Raw genomic sequence first — 23,396 nt, 5'->3', positions numbered from 1 at the left:
GAGCTGGTTCTGGAGGAGGTGGAGGTATTTAGAGTGAGTAATTCCATCAATCTTCTCTCTCTTTGTGTACACACACACGCACACGCGCACACACACACACACACACACACACACATATATATATATATATAGATATAGATATAGATAAACAACCCCAATTCCAGTGAAGTTGGGACGTTGTGTAAAACATAAATAAAAACAGAATATGATGATTTGCAAATCCTTGTCAACCGATATTCAACTGAATCCACTACAAAGACGAGATATTTAATGTTCAAATGGATAAACTTTATTGTTTTTTGCAAATATTCACTCATTTTGAATTTGATGCCTGCAACACGTTCCAAAGAAGTTGGGACAGGGGCAACAAAAGACTGGGAACGTTGAGGAATGCTCAAAAAACACCTGTTTGGAACATTCCACAGGTGAACAGGTTAACTGGAAACAGGTGAGGGTCATGATTGGGTATAAAGGGAGCATCCCTGAAAGGCTCAGTCGTTCACAAGCAAGGACGGGCGAGGTTCACCACTTAGTGAACAACTGCGTGAGCAAATAGTCCAACAGTTTAAGAACAACGTTTCTCAACGTGCAACTGCAGGAATTTAGGGATTTCATCATCTACAGTCCATAATATCATCAGAAGATTCAGAGAATCTGGAGAAATCTCTGCAAGTAAGCAGCAAGGCAGAAAACCAACACTGAACGCCCGTGACCTTCGACCCCTCAGGCGGCACTGCATTAAAAACCCACATCATTCTGTAACGGATATTCCCACATGGGCTCAGGAACACTTCGGAAAACCACTGTCAGTGAACTCAGTTCGTCGCTCCATCTACAAGTGCAGTTTAAAACCCTGCCATGCAAAGCGAAGCCACATATCAACACCACCCAGAAACGCCGCCGGCTTCTCTGGGCCGAGCTCATCTGAGATGGACTGACGCTGAGTGGAAAAGTGTCCTGTGGTCTGACGCGTCCACATTTCACACTGTTTCTGGAAATCATGGACGTTGTTTCCCATTGAAGCGCAATTATGAAGCGCAAAATACGACAGCGGAGCCCCCGGACTGCTGAGTGACTGAAGCTGTACATCAAGCAGGAATGGGAAAGAATTCCACCTACAAAGCTCCAACAATCAGTGTCCTCAGTTCCCAAACGCTTATTGAGTGTTAAAGGAAAGGTGATGTAACACAGTGGGAAACACGCCCCTGTCCCAACTTCTCTGGAACGTGTTGCAGGCATCAAATTCAAAATGAGTGAATATTTGCAAAAAACAATAAAGTTTATCTGTTTGAACATTAAATATCTCGTCTTTGTAGTGTATTCAGTTGAATATCGGTTGACAAGGATTTGCAAATCATCGTATTCTGTTTTTATTCATGTTTTACACAACGTCCCAACTTCACTGGAATTGGGGTTGTACATATATGTATATTTAAATGATGATTACAATGATGATGATAATTTAACTATACCTATGATTATTTCATCTTGTAGGTTCCAACTCCAATTACCACAATGAAGATTTCTCCTAAAAGAGTAAGAAGTATTAACACTCTTGTTCACATTTCCTGACATTGCTGAGCAGGTTCAGACAGCTGGCATTAACAAGATTTTCCAACTTTTGTTGTTCAAAACTGTACATGAAGTGTAGTTAGATGAAAAATCTGATTTCCCCTTCACCCCAAATGTAGTCAAACTCTAGCAGCTGCGATTTGAAGCCTGAATTTTCAGCACCTTTGCCAATTTTTATAGATCGCAGTATTTCATACAGTGTGAGAAGTCACATAAGTCTCCATGAGAAACTCGACACAGTTTGAGGTAGTGATGATTTTCGTGTGCAGTTACACTCTCAGAAAAAAGTCTAAACGTAACTGTCCAGACTAAACTGTCACCAGGGCAGTGCCCCTCTTGTCACTGGGGTGGTACCCTCAAGGGTACATCTGAGTACCTTTAGTCAGGGAACATAATTGGACCATAATCCACTGAATTTATATTTTCTTGTATTGTTGTACTGACTCCACACACCCCGTCTCGCCTCCAGGCTTTTATTTTATTGTTCTGTTTTAAAACATTCGGTTATGAAAAGGTACAAATACGAACTTTTCAACTAGAAAAATTTATTTAAGATTGGACTTTAAAACCACTGCTGTACATTTGAGGGAACATTTACATTGTTTGTACCTTGATGAACAAAAATCTCCCTGTACCTTTATTTCTAACAGTGTTGATAGATAGATGCCATGCGCTGTTATACCGATGCAACCCCATGCTAGGTGAAGCAGTTTAACGCTACATTAATTGGTAGCTGCATTAGCCTTGTAGCTCTAAAGAATCAAGCTACATGCCTGAATTACCCAATTTGGGATACAGGGAAAAACTGTGTAAATCAGGTTGTTCACCAAACTATTCCTTCAAGCCAAAGTATGGTAGTGTAACATGTGTCCTCTGTCTTGACCTCTACAGCAACAGCTGTATGTGAGTTCAGCGGTGGGGGTGACTCACCTGGCGCTCCACAGGTGTGATGTATATGGTGAGGCGTGTGCAGACTGCTGCCTCGCCCGGGATCCCTACTGCGCCTGGGATGGCAAATCCTGTTCCCGTTACTCTGCCAACCAGAAGAGGTGAGGACTATATGTGTGCACTTTTGCCCCAGCAAACAGGAGGCCCACTTATTAATAATGGTTCCCTTTTCATTCAGCGGCTATCTATCACCAAAACGTCTCTCTCAGTTCATTTACTCAGCTTCAAATACAAACTCCAGCTGTCCAAACACCATTTTATCCAAGATATGTCTTTAAACACTGGGACATCTTCAACATCCAATATTTATCTCAACAATCTGCCAGTATTGAGCATGTCTGGTGAATCTGCCTTTCAAAACACACATTTGCTTTAAAAAATATTCAAAGTATGCATTCTCTTCCAAAGCTGTTAGCACTTTTAGGACTTAGATTTACTCAAAAATATTAACTAAGAATGTTATGGTAGCATTTTCCTTAAAACTCAGTAGTCTTAGGACTTTGTGGCTGTCGAAGGATGTGAGTGTATGTGTACATGGCACTGATGATCTGCTCCGCCAGGCGCAGCCGAAGGCAAGATGTGAAGTATGGCAACCCTATTAGACAATGCAGAGGCTACAACTCCAACGGTGAGAAACGAGTCCAATGTGGCACAACGTAACACTGATATAAAATGTGTAATGGGTGAAACATCATACATTGACTGTTTTGATTTTTTTATTTCCATGCCAGCCAATAAGAACACTCTGGAGTCGGTGCAGTATGGAGTTGAGGGAAGCACTGCTTTCCTGGAGTGCCAGGCCAGATCTCCTCACGTATCAATCAAATGGCACTTCCAGAAGGAGAACAGTGACAGGAGGAGAGAGGTTTGTAGCTACATTACTTCATCTATAACATATGAATCTTTATTAGAAGTAGATTCCTGGTATTTAAACTCACTGACCTTTTTATGAGCTACACCTTAGAGGGCCACTGTATGGATTATTCTGCCAAACTGGTTCAAAGTCAGAGGTGAAAACAATTTCAGACAACCTAAACCTTCATTATGTTTATTGTATATTGAATTCAATGTGGCAACAAGAGACAAGGATGTAGTCTCACTTCCTGCTCTAAAATGCAGTGGCTAAAACAAGGCTCCACTGACTAAAACACTTTGTGACATGAAAACATGGGACATCATTTTTTGAATGAGGTTTTTCAACATAATTCAACTAAAAATATCTTTTTGAAAGCAACTTTGAAAAAATACATTAAAATGTAAACATTTTTAAGTGTCAAAATTAGGGGGTTAGTATCTCCCAACAGAAAGTACCCTATAAATGATTGTATGATTATATATGGATGATTTTGTATATATTTAGCTTTTTACTATTGCTATGTCTTAGGTTTAAATAGATTATTGTAAATATCTAAGATATTTTTTTTCACTGTGGAACCGGTAGAATGGTCCATATATCCATCCATCAATCCATTTATCCTCAACCGCTTACCCGGGTCCAGGTCATGGGGGCAGCAGCCTAAGCAAAGAGGCCCAGGCCTCCCTCTCCCCCGCCACCTCCTCCAGCTCTTCCAGAGGGATACCGAGGCATTTCCAAGACAGTCGAGAGATATAATCCCTCCAACGTGTCCTGGGTCTTCCCTGGGGTCTCTTCCCCGTTGGACATGTCTGGAACTCCAGAGGCCATCCTTACCAGATGCCCGAAACACCTCAACTGGCTTCTCTCAACGTGGAGGAGCAGCGGCTCTACTCCGAGCCTCTCCCGAATCGCTGATCTTCTCATCCTATCTCTAAGGGAGAGCCCGGCGACCCTGCAGAGAAAGCTCATTTCGGCCGCTTGTATCCACGATCTCATTCTTTCGGTCACTACCCAAAGCTCGTGGCCATAGGAGAGAGTTGGACATAGATTGCCAATCCACCTGTCAAAATCTTGCTCCATCCTTCCTTCACTTGTGAACAAAATCCCAAGATATTTAAAGTCCTCCACTTGGGGTAAGAATTCACTCCCGACCTGGACAGAGCATTCCACCCTTTTTTGACTGAGGACCATGGTCTCAGATTTAGAGGTGCTGATTTTCATCCCAGCCACTTCACATTCCGCTGCAAACTGGTCCAGAGAGAGCTGGAGGTCCGCATACCGAGATGACACCAACAGGACCACATCATCCGCAAAAAGCAGACGTAAAATCCTGAGGCCACCATACTGGACACCCTCCGCTGCTTGGCTGTTCTGAGAAATTCTGTCCATAAAAGTTATGGACAATGGACAGCCCTGGCAGAGTCCTACCCTGACTGGAAACCAATCCGAATTACTGCCGGCTATACGAACCAAGCTCCTGCTCCATTTGTACAGGGACTGAATGACCCGTAATGGCCTGAATGGCCCCTCACCCCATACTCCCGGAGCACAAGGACGTGGTCGATTACCTTCTCCAAATCCACAAAACATGTGGACTGGTTGGCTGAACTCCCACGCACCCTCCAGGACCCTGGTGAGGATAAAAAGCCGCTCCAGTGTTTCACGAACCGGGCGAAACCCGCATTGTTCCTCTTGTAGCTGAGATTCAACTATCGGTCGGACTCTCTTCGCCAGTACAAATGCATAGACCTTACCGGATAGACTGAAAAGTGTGATCCCCCGGTAGTTGGAACACACCCTCTGGTCCCCTTTCTTAAAAAGCAGGACCACCACCCCGGTCTGCCATTCCAGGGGGACCACACCAGATGTCCACACGATGTTGCAGAGGCGTGTCAGCCAAGACAGCTCTACAACATCCAGAGCCCTCAGGAATTCTGGGCAGATCTCATCCACCCCCGGTGCTCTGCCACCAAGGAGTTTTCCAACCACCTTGGCTACCTCAGCCCAAGTGATGGATGGACCCTCGCTCGGATCTCCAAGCTCTACCTCCTCTGGGGAAGGATCATTGGTGGGATTGAGAAGATCCTTGAAGTATTCCTTCCACTGTCCAATGACATCCCCAGTCATAGTCAGCAGCCCCACAGCCCCACTGTATACAGTGTTGGTCAGGAACCGCTTTCCTCTCCTGAGGCGCCTGACAGTTTGCCAGAACCTTCTCGGTGCCTGTCGATTGTCTTTCTCCATGGCCTCACTAAACTCCTCCCACACCCGAGTTTTTGCCTCAGCAACTGCCGAAGCCGCGGCCTGCTTGGCCCTTCAGTACCCATCTTTTGCCTCCAGAGTCCCACAAGCCAACCAGGCCCGATAGGACTCTTTCTTCAGCTTGACGGCTTCCTTTACCTGAGGTGTCCAACAGCAGGTTCGGGGATTGCCGCCATGACAGGCACCTACGACCTTGCGGCCACAGCTCCGATCGGCTGCATTGACAATGGAGGCACGGAACAGGGCCCACTCAGACTCAATGTCACCGGCCTCCCTCTGTATGTGGTCAAAGCTTTGTCGGATGTGGGAGTTGAAGATCTTTCTGGTAGGTTACTCTGCCAGACATTCCCAACAAAAACTCACAACTCGTTTGGGTCTGCCAGGTCTGTCCGGTATTTTCACCCACCATCTGATCCAACTCAACACTAGGTGGTGATTGGTTGACAGCTCCACTCCTCTCTTCACCCGGGTGTCCAAAACACATGTTTACAAATCTGATGACACAACTACAAAGTCGATCAACGAAATGCGGCCCAAGGTGTCCTGATGCATTGTGCACTTATGCACACCTTTGTGTTCGAACATGGTGTTTATTATGGACTGTGGCAAGCACAGAACTCCAATAACAAAACACCACTCAGGTTCAGATTGGGGAGGCCGTTCCTCCAGATCACGTCCTTCCAGGTCTCACTGTCATTGCCCACGTGAGCATTGAAGTCGCCCAGCAAGACAATGGCGTCCCCACAGGGGGCACTTTCCAGTATCCCTTCCAGGGTCTCCAAGAAGGCCGGGTACTCCGAACTGCCGTTCAGTGCATAAGCACAGACAACAGTCAGAGCCCATTCCCCAACCCGAAGGTGCAGGGAAATAACCCTCTCATCCATCGGAGAAAACCCCAACGTACAGGTGCTTAGCTATGAGTAAGTCCACTCCTGCCCGACGCCTCTCACCCTGGACAACTCCAGAGTGGAATAAAGTCCAACACCTCTAGTGAGAGTCTGTTCCAGAGCCCCTGCCATGTGTTGAGGTGAGCCCAACTATATCTAGTTGGTATCTTTCAGCCTCATACACTAGCTTGGGCTTTTTCCTTGCCAGAGAGGTCACGTTCCATGTTCCGAGAGCCACTTTCAGTAGCCGAGGATCAGAACGCTAAGGCCCCCGCCTTCGGCCGCCACCTGATCCACATTGCACTGGACCCCCACAAGCACTTCTCCCACGGGTGGTGGGTCCATATATACACTGTTATAATTACAGACTGTAGCTTGTCTGTTGTTGCACAAATGAGCTTTTCTTGTTATACAAATCAAAGAGTTTGATATACCTAAATATCCCTCAGGATTTCAGTACAAACAAGTTCAATCAAAGTTATAAGCAGCCTTGAGAGGAAAAAGGTGTGAACTGAAGTGATTATCCAGTAAAGACTAGGAAAACTTCCTCCAGATGATGTATCTTGAAGGTGTGAGGAACATTTGAAAAACTACAAATGCTTTGGGGAGCCCCTTACATGGCCAGGGCCTGTTGGTGGGCCCAAAGTTTTATCACACATTTCTATAACCTAAGAATAGCTCAACCAGTTTGCACTGAACTCCCTGTAATTACTGAATAATAAGAGTTAGTATGTAGTAAGCCTGTGATTTTAAGGTGTTGATGCTAGTTTTTACACATGGTACGTTTGATACTGCTGTAGCAGTTACTGTTATACAAAACACATTTTTAATACGATTGCTATACTTTCATGTGTCTTCTTTTTCTCTCGATTAGATCCGCTCGGACGGTCGCGTCGTGCGCACAGAGCAGGGCCTCCTCCTGCGCTCCCTCCAGCTCTCAGACGCCGGCAGCTACCAGTGCACGTCCACCGAGAAGAACTTCAAGCACACACTGATCAAGCTGCAGCTAGTAGTGCTGTCGGCCCGTACTGTCAACAGCATCCAGGCGGAAATACCTGGCCCCGCCCCTCCAGGCCCCCTGCAGGCCAGCGCGTGGACGCCCAGCGCTGAGCAGTACAAAGACCTGCTGACCATCCTGAGCCAGCCCGAGATGGGACTCATCAACCAGTACTGCCAGGACTACTGGCAGCAGGGTGACGACCCGGCCACCACCGTCCACAGGAAGAAAGACTCCAAGGAGCTGAAGGAGTTGCGCAAGCCGCGCAACAGGAGACACCACGAGGGCCAGAGGAGCATGGCTGAGACATGAGGAGGACGCCAGCTCTTCAAACACACACACACACACACTCACATAAATACACCCACAAACACACACATACACATGCACACAAAACACACACTTCCTTTCACCACAAGATCCGAGACGCTATGGTCGAACAAGTCCAACTGAAACATGGCCAAGGGACTAAAACGGACACACTAGAGCAGCATGTGGTGAGAATAGGCAGTATTTATTGTAGGTTGTATATAGTTAGACTCTGTGGATATCTTTGTACTGAGAGCACAAAAAGAGAAAAAAAAGCAGTTTTTTGTGTATAGATCCTTCTGTGCAAATATTTTGTTATTGTTATTCTTCTTATAGTATATTTATTATAGTGTTATTGTCATAACGAACTGTGTGATTGTACTATGAGGGATGGCAGAAGGCTCAGTTTCAAGCTGTATACACTAAGCATGCAAAACACAGTGGGCATCTACCTGTAGGTGATCCTAAAAGGCCACCACATGGTGTCTGAGTTGTAACACCACTAATTTGAGAATGGTTGTACTGTGAAATCTGCTGAGTCAGTGTAGCATGTCTTGAACTCTGTTTAGGCCGTTGTCCATTGATTTCCAATCCCAAATCAAATAGCCAGGTGTTTTTAATATAGAGGCCATTCACATTCAACACTGGTTTTATGTACAAGTTATTCATTACTTAGGAAACATATCTGAGGAAATATAAGAATATCCAAAACTGGAGTTTATTAAAAGACATGGCAGTCCACCAAAACCCTCCCTCAGAACTACAAGCTTTCATCTTTGAGATAGAAGAGAAAATCAAGCTGCTTCAGATCTGAAAAAATATACAGGTGATTCTGTCCATCCTGGACAGAATCAAACTCAGGCCCTTCTTGCTGTGAGGCAACAGCACCTCCACGCTGCCCCTACGTACAAAATGAGAAGCAGAAAATGCAACCAACTTCTAAGACTAAACTTAGGAGGCAGATTTCTTTGAAAAATTGAATGCAAGTTTCCAGAGAAGGATGGGAGCTATATTAAAGGTAGAGGTAAAAAGGTGGACACACTAAATACAGAAATAATCTATGTTTCTGCTTTTTTCATGATGCTGAAAGATTGATAACTTGTACATAATGACCATTTTGACTAGAGAATTCAATAAATGAAGGATGGTCTGTTGGCACTGTTGGCACAACACATCATATCTCTGAAATGACATCTTTTCAAGAGAAGGAACAAATGCTGATGCCATTTAAAGTGAGTTAGAATAACAATATATTTAATTCCATGTAATTTCAGTCTATTCTATTGGTTCATTCATAAAGAAGATTTCATATAATGTAATGAGCAGCACACATTTTCAAGTTCAGCAATAATTTTTCATAAAGCCTACACTCTGGCTATTCCTGTCTTAATGTCTGAAAATATACAGTTTATATATATATATATATATATATATATATATATATATATATATATATATATATATATATATATATATATATATATATATATATATATATATCGGTGCTGTTGGAACAAAACCTTTTATTTTTGGCATTTTTCAGTTTTTGGCATAATCTGAAAATGCCAGTCGTCCTCTACATTGTGTGTAAATTTCATGAATGAATGGCCAAGAATTACTTGGGAAAAAGTCTGGTTCCATTGACTTACATTAAAAGTAAAGTGTATTTTTTCCTTCTCCTGTAAAGTTTCCATTTTGGAGATACGAGATTTTGTTCTGACAGCAGCGATTTGTAATAATACAAATGGCTTAATTGGTAAAGATATTGGAAGAGATGGAATGGCACTGAATATAAGAGCCAGTCAACTTCTTACAACCATGATCTTAAAATGTAGATATTACAACTCGGTCGGGGGGCCTGTCACGTAGCCATCCCTGCTGTTTTGTACACTCTGTGTATCACCACTAAACAGACGATGGACAATTCAGCTGCTGGTGGTGCTTTGAGTGCAGAGCTCCGCTCTTTGAGGACTGATGCTCATTTGGACGATGCCATGTACAGTTCAATGAATCTATCCAGAACTCTGGAGCAGTTCAGCATTCAGTATACTCATTTGTAATGGTCTTGATCTTCCATACGTCAAAGTTGTGTGTACAATTCAAGTCTTCTGTCAGCTGTTTAGGTCCAGTTGAATCCAATGGTAACTCCCGTAGAGTTAATGTATCCACTTCCTGACTTTTGCACAGTAAAATCTCCAGCGTTGTAAGAGCTGCGATAGTGTTGAATGAATTAAGACTGAATTATGCGTCTGTAATCATGCACACGCAATGTTCACGTAGATGTCTGCCATCATATTCAAACATAATGTGAATGTGTGCACTAGAGGGCAGTGTTTAACCCAGAATGTACAGAAAGCAAAGCGGGAGGTTTCACATTTGTTCTCTGTCTCTACATTGATTACTGGTTTGAAGTTAGGAATTTTTGGAATGTTGCTAAACCTCAAACTGCACCTTCTGGTTTTCCTCCAGGGCTGAAGTCGTGTCATCATTTTGGAGTCGGGTCACGCCCGTATTAGGAACCCCAAGTCTAAGCTGGTTTTCTTTTTGACAGAAATGAATAATTTGGGAATTTTTTGGGGAATTGTTGCTGTTATGAAGTCATTAAGAAGCCAAAATACCACAGTTGCTGCATGCAAGCTAACACTACTGTGCACTAAACTGACAACCTGAGACTGGAAACCACACCAAAATACCCCACAGACCGGTAAGACTTGTTAAATGTGGTAGTTCGGTTGCTTTGGCAGTTTTAGGCTGCAGTTTGAGTATCTGGTGTTGGTGTATACCAGCGCTGAAGTTCAGTAGTAGCCCTACTTTCATGCCATTTCACGCCATCTCAGTGAATAGGAGTGTTAGCTTGCTTGTGGCACGTATGTAGCAATATTCATATTTTGACTGCTAAATGGCCTCATAATTCAGCGGATCCAGCGACACGCCAGGAAAACGTTCACAGAATAAACGTATTGGCTTTGTGGCATTTTAGTTTTTTCACGACAGCAGCGATTATAAAAAAATGCCATTCATTTCTGTCATGGAGAAAAATAACCTGGACCCAGAAGTCCTAATATGGACAACAGAATGATGCAGCACCTCTAAGGTCAATTCATTTGGGTCTTGCCTGTTCCTCATGCTACCAAATAGCACGTCTGCTCTTGCTTGACGCACAGCTTTGCGGATTCGCATGATGCATAGTTGAGATTTCAGTGGTGAGCTCCCTGGGTCTCGATGCAGATGTTTACATGCATCTTCACAGATGTATATCAGCCTGAAAGAGCTCTGACAGTGCTGGATGAACCTTTACGGTATGGTGTTTATTTGTATCCATTTGGACTTAAATGGACACTAGATTTTCATTCAACACTGTAGATATAAATGATGATTTTGCTGTGCAGTTTACCAAGTTATCTGTAAATAGTATATCCAATTATTGCACGCACAAGCCTACACAACCCATCGGATTCACCACTGAGACCGGCACAGGCCTATATCTCTTTTTTTATCCCCTGAAAATGAGTGTAGTCAAAACTAGCATACTAAAAGAGGATGCCATGTCACACCTTTACAACAGTGTAAAGAAGCACTTTCAACCACCTATTTAATCATTTAAACTCCCATCCAGCTAAAACTAAGCAGAGCTTTTAAGGACAGTTTTGACTTTTCTTTTTTTTGCATGAAATGTATTTGTACTGTACAGGTATATTAGTCCAACCCCCCTGATATGTTGCTGTGTAGATGTTTCTGGATGGTCTTTTATGTGAGAATGACTTTATGTGAAAATACCACTACAAAAGAGACAGGGATACTGATTTTAAAGGAAAAAGGACTATTTCAAGCACAAGACAAGATGTTCCGAAGCTCAACGGACTTCCGTGTCTCTCTTGCCTCTCTTGTGTTATTGTTTGAAACGTGGTAAAGCAGGCTGCTTCAAATGACTGTTGTACAATTTTTTTGGGTTCTTTATTTGTAATACATCATACATCACTGTGGTTTGTCTTTCATTTGGTCTTTTTAAAAATATTTTCTTGTGGGAAAAGGAAAAAAAAACAATTAGATGTATTTCAGAATTAATGTTACGGTACTGACTTTTCTGAGTTTATTTTTTTTCTTTCTATCATTGTTGTTGTTGACTAATTAAAAATCTATATTTTATAACATAAAATATTTTATGGAACCACATTTATACTTCCATATCGCATATATATATATTTTTTATTTTTTTTTTAATTGATTGATCCAGCTAGAGTCAAAGCAGAGAAGACCAGACGACTCTGTTCTCTTGCAACTTCTTCCAGCTCATTCTTTGGACCCCTGAGCTGCTCCCAGGCCAACAGGAGATATAATCCCACCAGTGGGTCTTAGGGTGACCTTGGGGTCTTGGCCCCATTCTAGTCAGATGCCCAAACCATCTGAACTGGCTCCTATCAATGAGGAAAGTAGAGGCTGTACTTTGAGCTCCTCCCAGATGATCGAGCTCCTACCTCTGTGAAGTAGAGTGTAGCCCACCACCCTGTGAAGGAAGTTCATTTCCACCACTTGTATCCACAATCTCATTCTTTCCGTCACTACCCAAAGCTCATGACCGCAGTGAGGGTGAGGGTGGGGCTGTAGACCCGATTGTTTATTACAGTAGTCACAGTTTGCCACACATGACAGTAAATCCAGCATCTACCAGCTCCAAAGTCAGAGGTGTGACCAATCACAAAGCAGTAAAGATGATGTCACCAACAAAACAGAACACAAACAGAATTAGTAACTAAGTACACACACAACTTCTAAGCCGCTTCTCCTTCTGGGTCGCAGGGGGTGCTGGAGCCTATCCCAGTGGTCATTGGGTGGAAGGGAGGATACACCCTGGACAGGTCACCAGTCCATCACAGGGCAGACAGACAGACACACTCACACCCAGGGGCAGTTTACCATGTCCAATTCGCCTGACTGCATGTCTTTGGACTGTGGGAGGAAACCGGAGAACCCGGAGGAACCCCACGCAGACACGGGGAGAACATGCAGACTCCACACAGAGAGGACCCCGGTCACCGGTTGACATTGCTCAAATATCACTTCTGGCTCAAGGAGAGTCTGTTGGTGGCAAAGTAAGCTCAATGCTATATTATCACTGGGGGACAAACTCACTGGGTCAAATAAAACATTTATTATAATAAGACCTAATAATAATTTAATACTTATTAACTAGGAATTCTGCTGAATTTTCTAAATCTATGTCATTCAGGGGTTGAGGTGTAAACAGAGTCATTTGTAGCGGTTTGATGTGAAATGGTTCATTAAGGAGAAACTTCGATTTGTTTAGAGTGGTGGTGATAGGAACCAGGGCTCCCAATCCCTAAAACACTAATATAGCCACATAAACCACCAGTGATCCCACAGTCCGTGTTTCAATACGTAAGGTAGTGGCTTTCTTTGCGTGTTCCTCTCCACCTTGAATGGCTTTCAAGGCTGAAAGTCCCGCAAAAAACCATCATACAAGAATGTCTCAGAATTACGGCAGCGCATCTGTGACATTTCACATAGTAACTCTCCGTGAAGGAGCGATAGGCACTAGAGTCTTCAGCTGTCTGGTCCCTGTCACCACCTCTGTCAATGATCCGTTCCTTAGAACAGAGCATTTCACATCAAACCACTCTGAACGACTTTGTTTACATTTTAACTCTGTTTACTAATTGAGAATTGAGAAAACAGTGGAATTCCCCTGTAAGGCACAGAAATTTCACTGTTTTCCTTGAATACAAATCTGCATAGTCACTGACTTTAAGGTGGGAGTTACGCTGAAAAGATGTTTATTTAAGAAAATAAGTTTAGTCAGAAAAGGTGGTTTCTGCCGTCTCCAGCGCTGATTATCAAATGTGTCAAATGTCTGAATTTGAAAACTTTCCTAAGGAAAAATGAAGGATTTTAAACACTTTAAACACAAGTTCATACAAACGTTCTTAAATACAACTCCTGAAAAGATTTTAAGAAGCTGTTGAATATGATCTTAAGAAGTTCTTCATTATTTTTTATTTGAATTCATTTGTAATCGTACTGGTAAAAATCCTCCTTGGTTTATTTTAACAGTTATATTTTGTGAATCTCATGTGAGCTGACAGGTTAAAAATTTGCCTTGTCAATTTTTACAATCAGAGAACCTGAGACTGTAATACGGTAAAAAGAGTTGAGAGTCGTTCTTACAGCCGAGCCGCTTCACTGAGAACCCATAAATTACCCCCCCCCCCCCCCCTTATTACATTATCAGTTCATTTGTTTTCTATTTTATCTGGAATACACAGAGCCTGCTGGCGACATCCCACATAAAACGTGTGGACACACTTTATTACCACGTGGCCACCATTTAGTAAGATGTGGGAATGAGATCATGCCTTAGTAGGTGATGGCCATGCATTAGGATCTGGTTTCCCTGCCTAGCTTAGTCATGGCCATGACTTAATTATCTCAATCCCATGCTTTAGTAAGTCATCGGCACAACTTAATTGTCTTGTTCCCATGTCTTACTAAGTCGTGGCCACACATTATTCATATTTATACAGGATGTCACCAGCGGAGCTCTGTAGGAACAACCTTTTGCGTCATAGATCCAAAGTGTGCTTTGTTTACATTTTAGTGACCCCTTTATTTTAAATACAGGACATCAAACAATGCCAGACCAGGCTTTTATGGATTTTTACCAAAATAATCATAAGAACTGCTTTCAAGTCTAACCGCATCTAAACTTTCCTTAACTATATATTTAATAAAGTAATCGCATTTAAGAGGATTCGCCCTGGAAGGCTGCTGTCCGCTGCTGCCCCCTGCTGTCCGCTGCTGCCCCCTGCTGTCCGCTGCTACCCCCTGCTGTCCCCTGCTGCCCCCTGCTGTCCGCTGCTGCCCCCTGCTGCCCCTGCTGCCCCTGCTGTCCGCTGCAGTCCTTCGTGAAGGGCTCTTAGTTTACAGCGACATCTGGTGGTTGAGGCTGAGAAACGCTCGCTAAATAACCTCCACAGTTACTCGGTTTTGGAGCTGGTCCGTCCGTCTGAGCCCCCGGTAAAGTTTGCAGGACGTAATCCTGGTCAGTCCCGTGTCTTCCTGCTCTAAATCACCGAATTACGGACCGGGTCCTGACCTGCTGGACGGAACTCGTGACGTGTCACCGCGCAGCGCGTCCGTCGTCATGAAAGCGAAGCGAAAGCGAAAGCGGCGCCTCCGCCGTCAGAGCCCAGAGGACCGGGAGAGGCGCTGGATCAGAACCGGGCTCAGCTGGAGCCACACCACCACAGCTGCAGCCACACCACCACAGCTGGAGCCACACCACCACAGCTGGAGCCACACCACCACAGCTGGAGCCATGGCGCAGCCGGACATCGACGAGGGTTTATATTCAAGACAGCTGTGAGTTTTTAACGAAACTCTTCCGCCTTTAACACTGTAGAAAATAGAGCCCTCCATAAACGAAGGCCGGTCGGAATTAGTTCCGGTTATTCTGTTCCACGCGCTGAACAGTTTACAAATAGATACTTTAGATATCGCTGAGTAATTACTGTAATTAAAATACCCAGGGATGTCTAAAGTATCTCTGGGTAATTACTGTAATTAAAATACCCAGGGATGTCTAAAGTATCTCTGAGTAATTACTGTAATTAAAATACCCAGGGATGTCTAAAGTATCTCTGAGTAATTACTGTAATTAAAATACCCAGGGATGTCTAAAGTATCTCTGAGTAATTACTGTAATTAAAATACCCAGGGATGTCTAAAGTATCTCTGGGTAATTACTGTAATTAAAATACCCAGGGATGTCTAAAGTATCTCTGGGTAATTACTGTAATTAAAATAACCAGGGATGTCTAAAGTATCTCTGAGTAATTACTGTAATTAAAATACCCAGGGATGTCTAAAGTATCTCTGGGTAATTACTGTAATTAAAATACCCAGGGATGTCTAAAGTATCTCTGGGTAATTACTGTAATTAAAATACCCAGGGATGTCTAAAGTATCTCTGGGTAATTACTGTAATTAAAATACCCAGGGATGTCTAAAGTATCTCTGAGTAATTACTGTAATTAAAATACCCAGGGATGTCTAAAGTATCTCTGGGTAATTACTGTAATTAAAATACCCAGGGATGTCTAAAGTATCTCTGGGTAATTACTGTAATTAAAATACCCAGGGATGTCTAAAGTATCTCTGGGTAATTACTGTAATTAAAATACCCAGGGATGTCTAAAGTATCTCTGAGTAATTACTGTAATTAAAATACACAGGGATGTCTAAAGTATCTCTGGGTAATTACTGTAATTAAAATACCCAGGGATGTCTAAAGTATCTCTGGGTAATTACTGTAATTAAAATACCCAGGGATGTCTAAAGTATCTCTGGGTAATTACTGTAATTAAAATACCCAGGGATGTCTAAAGTATCTCTGGGTAATTACTGTAATTAAAATACCCAGGGATGTCTAAAGTATCTCTGAGTAATTACTGTAATTAAAATACCCAGGGATGTCTAAAGTATCTCTGAGTAATTACTGTAATTAAAATACACAGGGATGTCTAAAGTATCTCTGGGTAATTACTGTAATTAAAATACCCAGGGATGTCTAAAGTATCTCTGGGTAATTACTGTAATTAAAATACCCAGGGATGTCTAAAGTATCTCTGAGTAATTACTGTAATTAAAATACCCAGGGATGTCTAAAGTACTGAATTCAATAAAGCATTAAAAGAGGGCGATAATAGTGCGGCTCTTTCTGGTGTTACCTAGAACCATTTAGAAAGGGTTCTCTAAAGAACCATGTAGTCTACATCTGGTTTGTCCATCAAAGAGAAGAGCCATTTGGCCAAGACTGAGAACCTGTATGCATTCACACGGTTCTTTAAGTGTTCGTGGTTCTGTGCGGATCACTCTGTCGAATCTGTTCAAATCAGACTTGAAAACATTTCAGACTTTTCACAAACTTGGACTTTCGACTGAAATCCTTTTGCTCAGAGTGACTCTGCAACTTTATCATGTTTCACGTTTCTCATTATTTTATTCAAATAAATGACTGACGCGCTTGGTAAAGTGTCTCACTGTGTTAGTTGAGTCAAAATGGAGCATCTGCCACGGAAAGGAGCTGCTCTATGTGTGTACAGTGGGGTCTGAAGTCAGAGATCACATTGAACACCAGGGATTTTTTCATTAAATCTTGGTAACAGGTAACAAAACGTATTCAATTTTGTATTCAAATATGCAAAAAGTATTCAAATATCCAAGAATCTGCACAATTTGTAGCTCACTAATCAGATTTAAGCACATTGTGGTCACGTGGATTTGACCTAATCGGAGGCTTTTGCACCGTATTGAGTGCACAGTCATTAAAGCAAAAGTACTGAGAAGTTCTGAAATTCTTGTAAATATTTCATATTTCATTCTACTTTGAACTATTGTGCTTATAAGATCAACTGTAATGAAAAACTTTCTATTAAATTAGAAAAGAAAAAGTATCGTTCTCTCTCACTACTCGGCCTATTACACCACTGTGTAGTATAATAGGTGGAATTATTGTAGAGATAAATATCATTTTTGTATATTCATACAATGAGCAAAAGTTTGTAGACACCACCTTATCCATCGTTTCTCGTTATACCCTCATGCTGATGCTGGGCGTTGGACATGGTGACCTTAGGCTCATGTCCAGCTGCTCCAGAATGTTCCATTCTATTCGTCAGTGCTTTTCTCTAGATTATCCAAGCTGAATATGCACAAGTGAACATCTATTTCAGTGATGGGCGCTTTGAAGTAGCTGAATTCACTTATTAAAATAACTGTCTGGATATTTTTGGAAATCTAATTTACATAATTATACATTTGCATTAAAATACACATCTTTTATTAGTAAACTGTGTGAAAGTTATTGTACTCCTCCTTTCCTTCCATTGTTGGTGCTTTGGAATGTGCTTCTAAATGCCTTGAATTGCTGAAGTCCTGGACTGTCAGGTTTCAACAGAATCACGCAGATGCTGTAGGACATGGACGTATGAAGCTCTTTAATCCCATTTCTGTCGTCAGAGTTCGTGTTATCACTCTTTAATTTGTGGTCAGCTGAAATGAGTAACTTGGTATTCTGGACTGTTCACATAGGTATGTGCTGGGTCATGATGCAATGCGGACCATGGGGAAGGCGAATGTCCTCATCAGTGGGATGAAGGGTCTTGGTGTGGAGGTGGCCAAAAATGTAGTCCTGGCTGGGGTCGGTTCGGTCACCATCCAGGACCAGGGGTCAGCAGAATGGACAGATCTGTCCTCTCAGGTAATCTGACTTCAGAAAACAAGATGTCCACAGGAATAGTTTCACGAAAATCAGTGTTTACAGAGTTTCCTCTTCACCCCAAATGCAGTCAATGAGCCGAGACATGCTTGGTGTCAGAAAGCAGCCAAACTCCATTGCAGACACAATTCAGCGTTGAAATGGCTGTTACTGTTGCTTTTAGCCATGAAGCGTCCATATTTATAGATATCAGCTCCTTGAGGTTTGGGGGCAAATATGTGATGATGTAGGCACTCGTTAGGCACCATGCTAATTGGAGAAGGGTGTCAGCTTCCATTTTATGTCAACTACATTAACCGCATATGTCCAGTGCAAAACTAAGGAAGCAAATTCAAACTCAGAACGTCTTGGCTGACTGACTGCCTTTAGAGTAAAGTGCCTTTTTTCTTTAGGAACAGTGAACGTTTCAGTATTTAGTGTTTGGGCCTGAATTCCACTGTTCTCTGTTTTTGAGGCTGACTTGGTTAAATTGGATCTGTTTTCTTCTGTTCTTTGTAGTTTTACCTGAGGGAGAGTGACCTGGGTGAGAATCGAGCCCTTTGTTCTGAAAAAGCCCTTGCCCGCTTAAATAGCCACGTTCGAGTGTCTGCCTGCACTGAAGCTTTAAATCAGGACTTTTTGAGAAACTTCCAGGTGAAAATGGGTTCTTCTCTCATTCACTATGTAACACCATGCAGCAGAGATGCTGATGTGCTTAGGGAGCTCTCCTCTCCCGCTGTCAGCCTCCGTCTGCTCGACAGGGCCATAGGCCTGCATTTCTGTAAAACTAAAGTAAATCAAATGTTTAGATTTTTGTCCCAAACTAAAATGTATAAAAGAGATTGTAAACAAGTAAACACAAATAGAACAAATTAGAGTTTTGTTCCAGACTTTAGGCCCAGTTCTAATCCAAACGAGAACGCACAGTGTCACTGAGTAATCCCATCCAATAATATCCAATAATCCGATCATAATCAGATTTCTGCTGTCGTCTGATTTAAATGGTCACGGAAACAGTACGTTCCGATTCCGTAAACCAGAGTAAGGTCTAGAAATCTGATTAAGAAATCCGATGAGGAGAGCTGGAGTTTAGCTAGTAAACTCATGTCAACTCTCACTTTGATTTCTTTCAGATTTCTCAGTCTGTGCATGCGTGACAACAGATGGTGATTCTGAAAGTAAACAAGCAGTGTTTACCTGCTGAAACCAGCAACATGCTTAACATGAAGGATCTAAATATTCTTCATCTTGTAGATGGTGTATGTTCATATTTTCAGGTAAAGCGGCGCAATGTTAAAAACAAGCTGCAGCATGAAGTTTGAGTTTTGCGTTACATTTATTTCACATCTTCTGTTTATTATCATGGTTGCAAAGAAGTTGTCATCTTACTGCCTGAGTCCTGTAGACCCGGAGTTTCCTGTTATCTGATTACCCAAATGGATGCACATTGATCATATTACTGATCAAATCTGTGTTTCTGCAATTACACTCACTGATACCAAACACTGCTCTTGTGAAGCATCAGAGACTATTTGACTGCTAATGGCGCCCCCTTTTGGGGAATTTCCAGCCTTCTAAACATGATTGAGCATGTGAGTGAGCTATAATTTAGATCCATGAGCTGCTTTGCATTTAAAAACTTGATCCACCTTTTAAGGTGGTCAGGAGCATCTGAGTTTGTAAGCTTTAGTTTAGTGCTAAACTCTGCAGGGGTTGAGTTGCATGAATAGCTTTGAGAGATGTTGCTATTTTTGGTGGCTGCAGTGTTTCCCTCCCTGTCTGGCAGCACTTGGAAAGATTCTGTTTGAACTGCTTTCAGGTGGTGGTGCTCACAGACTCGTCGCTGGAAGAGCAGCGGTGGGTGGGTGCATTCTGCCACACCAACAACATCAGGTTTATTGTGGCTGACACCAAAGGCCTTTGTGGGTAAGAATAACCGTGTTATGTAACTTAACAGTCAGTTGGCGTTGAAATGAATGAAATGTGCTCCAAGATACACTCAGTGTGTTTATCACAAGATCTCTGTCTGTGACTGGTTTGTAGGCAGTTGTTCTGTGACTTTGGAGAAGCTTTTGAGGTCAGAGACTCTGATGGAGAGTCACCACACTCAGCCATGATTACCCACATCTCCAAGGTAATGACAGGAGAGCACAGAACTAATGCTTCACTTTCACTTTACTCTAAGTAACATCCTCATAACTGAGCTGTAGCCTTTTCTGACTGGGGGTTATTACAGTAAACCAAAAGTGAAACAGAAACAGTCTGTAAAGTCTGCAAACTGTAATATGACTTCTAAACTATACTAAAGTAATATAGAAATAAACATGAAACTGTTTCACAAGGTTGATGAGTCTGTTCTGCATGCTAATTGTGTAATTTAAGCAGTGATGTGGACAGAAGTCACCCAAGAAAATGTAAACTATTTTTTTTTTTGCCAGTTTTTTGCCAGTAAAAATATTATGTAAAATTAGAAAAAAAACACAGATAAAAATGAATACAGTAATGTGAAAAATTGTACAGTTTTTAAGAAAATTATTAGTATGTAATTTAAAAGACTACAGTTAGATCCAGCCATCACACGGATTTATTGAATTTCATCAGCAGCATTTGATTTAATTTAATGAAGAACTGATTAGATAAATGAGGTATTGGATGGGTTCTCGGACTTCCCAGAGGAAATTATGCTAACACCCTGAACGCTTACAGTGGATTGTTTATTTGAGTATTTGTGTTTATTCTATTTTGGTGGGTTTTTTTAACAAGTAAATACTTGCTGCCCAGAGAAATGGCTTTGCATGTCATTTTTACAGTGTTGTATCCCAGGATAATATGAATGTGTCAGTAGGTCAATGAAAGCTGTTATTATGGTCCAGAATTGAGTCATTCTATTAATGCTTTTGTATGAAGTTTAACTTCAATATGAATCAGCATCACATGCAAAAGCTAAAACGCCTTGTCTTGCAGGAAAATCCAGGCATAGTCTCCTGCACAGATGAGCAGGCCCATGAGTTCACAGACGGCATGCAGGTTACGTTCTCTGGGGTTCAAGGCATGACAGAGCTCAACAGCTGTGGGCCCATTGAGATCAAACGCATAGGTGAGGTATACACAACATAACACAACGCTGCTGTGAAATGGAACGATGATCATTGATCATTAGAAGTGCACCAGTTCTGATTTTCTTTGGACTTTTTTTTCATTTTAATTAGTAATTTTTGTCATTTTTAGCTAACTGAACAAACGAAACATGCCGAAACATACTAGCACGTTTTTGTAGCACATTCTATTAACCAAAGTTGGATTTTTAGAGAAAAGTTGTGTTTATTATAGCAGAATTTCACCGATTTTTCTAAAAGTTATAATTTTCTTAACCAAAAAAATAATATGCCTATTTGACATAATATAAAATAAGATGAAGCTGGCTATTTAGCACAATGACTCATGCATAATTATACATTGACATTTGCATAATGTGCTACTGTATGCAGTCATATGCAAAAAGTTTAAACACCCCTTTAACAGTATGTCACATTCTCACAAGGAACAAAGTTTAAGTTTAATGTGAGTTTAATATATTGGAAAAAAATAAAGCATAAAATATTAAATCTGCCGTAACTTTTGCACAGACCACATTTTATGTTTTATTTGTTTCAAATATTTTAAGCTCAGCAAATAAAAATAAAGTTATTGCATGTTAAAATGTGCAGAATGGTGTTCCCTGTAGAGGACGTGTTCATTTATTTCACTTAGAAAATAAATAAGTTGCTCAAACTTTTGCATACAATTTTATTTGCAACAGCAAATTCCAGGTCAGTTTGAGAGCCCACCTCACATTATTTACACCATAAAACTGCAATGTAGACTGAAATAACATAAACAATGCTTCACCTTCTCTGCAGTTCAAGGCTGATGATAGTCCTGGTGATGGAGCTGATGTGTTTTTTTCTCTTACTTTTTAGGCAGTTACTCCTTCAGTATTTGTGACACCTCAAACTTCTCTGAATATGAGAAGGCTGGTGTAGTAACTGAAGTCAAACAGTCCAAGACTCTTAGCTTTGTGAGTACGACCTGGTGCTAATGACACCAACGACATCAACCGTTCAGAACAGCTTTACTTGACAACACTTTCTTTGGATAGTCCACTTTAGATGCTTTGTAGATCCTTAATTTACTTTAAAGTTACATTCAACTAACTGTCTACTAAATTGACCATAATTGTCTTTAACTCTAAACCTGGCTCTAACCTTTACCTTAACCCAAAACCTAAACCCAACCCTCACCCTGGTGCTCGCCCTCACCCTGGTCCAAATCCTAACTCTAAGCCCACGATGGTTTAGAGTCAACTGAGTTTCAGCAGATCGTCTGTTAACAATGTGAACATCTGTAGTGAATCTATAGGGGACTATAGTGGACTGTCCAAATAGGGTGAGACCTGTTACTGTAGCAATAATTCAGAATTTGAGACTGGTCATAGTCACTTCTCTTCAATCTGATTTGGTCAGCTGCCTCTGGATGCGGCTCTGGAGGAGGTTGTGAGAGATTTGGATCTGCTGGTGGTGAATGACTATGGGAAAGTTGAGAAGCACCAGAACTTGCATTTCGGCTTCAGAGCCCTGCATGAGTTCAAACAGAAACACGGCCGACTGCCCAAACCCAGGAACCAGGTCAGTAGAACACGCCTCTACTAGGACTGTTATGCATCTGTGCACTAGTGCATGCACATTGATGTCAGGGGCAAAATAATTATACTCAATAATACTAACATTCAGTTCAAGTAGACATTCATTTTAGGTCATTAATTAAATCAAGAATTTTCGCGTCTATGTTCTACTCAGTTTTGCAAACAAGATGATGAAAATTTGTTGATTTTCTTTTCTCTAAAGGGGATGAAACCAACCACACTACTCTAAACACACTGAAACATGGCCTGTTCTGAATATTTTAGCTTTTTATTTGCTGAGTTTAACATATTGGAAAAACATAAAGTGTTAGTTTCCCCCCACCAGTATGTTCAGCAAATAAAGTGTGCATTAAAATTGGTGAACGTCAACAAAATGTCATTTGCATACGATTGTAATTGCAGTTTGTATATGGTTTAAATGCTGATACTGTAATTTGAGAGAAATAAACATCTGGATTATGCCTGAGGGTGTACAGTAGACAGACTGTGCTTATTTCAATGAATTTACCTGAAACACTAGTGTTTAATAATCCAGTGTGTAACTTACAGTCATGTGCAAAGGTTTTGTTGATTTTCTAAGTGAAAATAATACATAGAACCCATTTTTGCAC

The 23,396-nt window shown here is 41.7% G+C and overlaps 2 protein-coding genes across 6 annotated transcripts in view; both read left to right on the top strand.

Moving 5' to 3' along the window:
- The window catches only part of sema3fa (sema domain, immunoglobulin domain (Ig), short basic domain, secreted, (semaphorin) 3Fa), a 149,260-nt gene extending 140,005 nt beyond the window's left edge, over positions 1-9,255 (top strand). For 2 of the 4 annotated variants that reach the window (XM_017683706.2, XM_037535167.1), the window contains exons 13-18: positions 1-33; positions 1,495-1,536; positions 2,464-2,621; positions 3,081-3,148; positions 3,252-3,385; positions 7,400-9,255. The exon at positions 1-33 is cut by the window's left edge and continues 56 nt beyond it. In XM_017683706.2, the coding sequence (XP_017539195.1) occupies positions 1-33; positions 1,495-1,536; positions 2,464-2,621; positions 3,081-3,148; positions 3,252-3,385; positions 7,400-7,834 (870 nt within the window). In that variant the 3' untranslated portion in view covers positions 7,835-9,255. The remainder of the gene's footprint in view (positions 34-1,494; positions 1,537-2,463; positions 2,622-3,080; positions 3,149-3,251; positions 3,386-7,399) is intronic. The other 2 variants (XM_037535166.1, XM_017683705.2) reach the window with 1 other exon arrangement.
- Positions 9,256-14,717: 5,462 nt separating this feature from the next.
- The window catches only part of uba7 (ubiquitin-like modifier activating enzyme 7), a 97,428-nt gene continuing 88,749 nt past the window's right edge, over positions 14,718-23,396 (top strand). For both annotated transcript variants that reach the window (XM_037534743.1, XM_037534744.1), the window contains exons 1-8: positions 14,718-15,208; positions 17,939-18,107; positions 18,624-18,758; positions 19,924-20,030; positions 20,148-20,238; positions 21,069-21,201; positions 22,064-22,161; positions 22,607-22,768. In XM_037534743.1, coding sequence (XP_037390640.1) covers positions 14,991-15,208; positions 17,939-18,107; positions 18,624-18,758; positions 19,924-20,030; positions 20,148-20,238; positions 21,069-21,201; positions 22,064-22,161; positions 22,607-22,768 — 1,113 coding nt within the window. In that variant the 5' untranslated portion in view covers positions 14,718-14,990. The remainder of the gene's footprint in view (positions 15,209-17,938; positions 18,108-18,623; positions 18,759-19,923; positions 20,031-20,147; positions 20,239-21,068; positions 21,202-22,063; positions 22,162-22,606; positions 22,769-23,396) is intronic.

The sequence above is a fragment of the Pygocentrus nattereri genome, chromosome 26, assembly GCF_015220715.1.
Source record: "Pygocentrus nattereri isolate fPygNat1 chromosome 26, fPygNat1.pri, whole genome shotgun sequence".
In the NCBI taxonomy this organism is placed as follows: Eukaryota; Metazoa; Chordata; class Actinopteri; order Characiformes; family Serrasalmidae; genus Pygocentrus; species Pygocentrus nattereri.
Note: the sequence above shows the minus strand (reverse complement) of the source record. Positions and strands in the feature narration are given on the sequence as shown.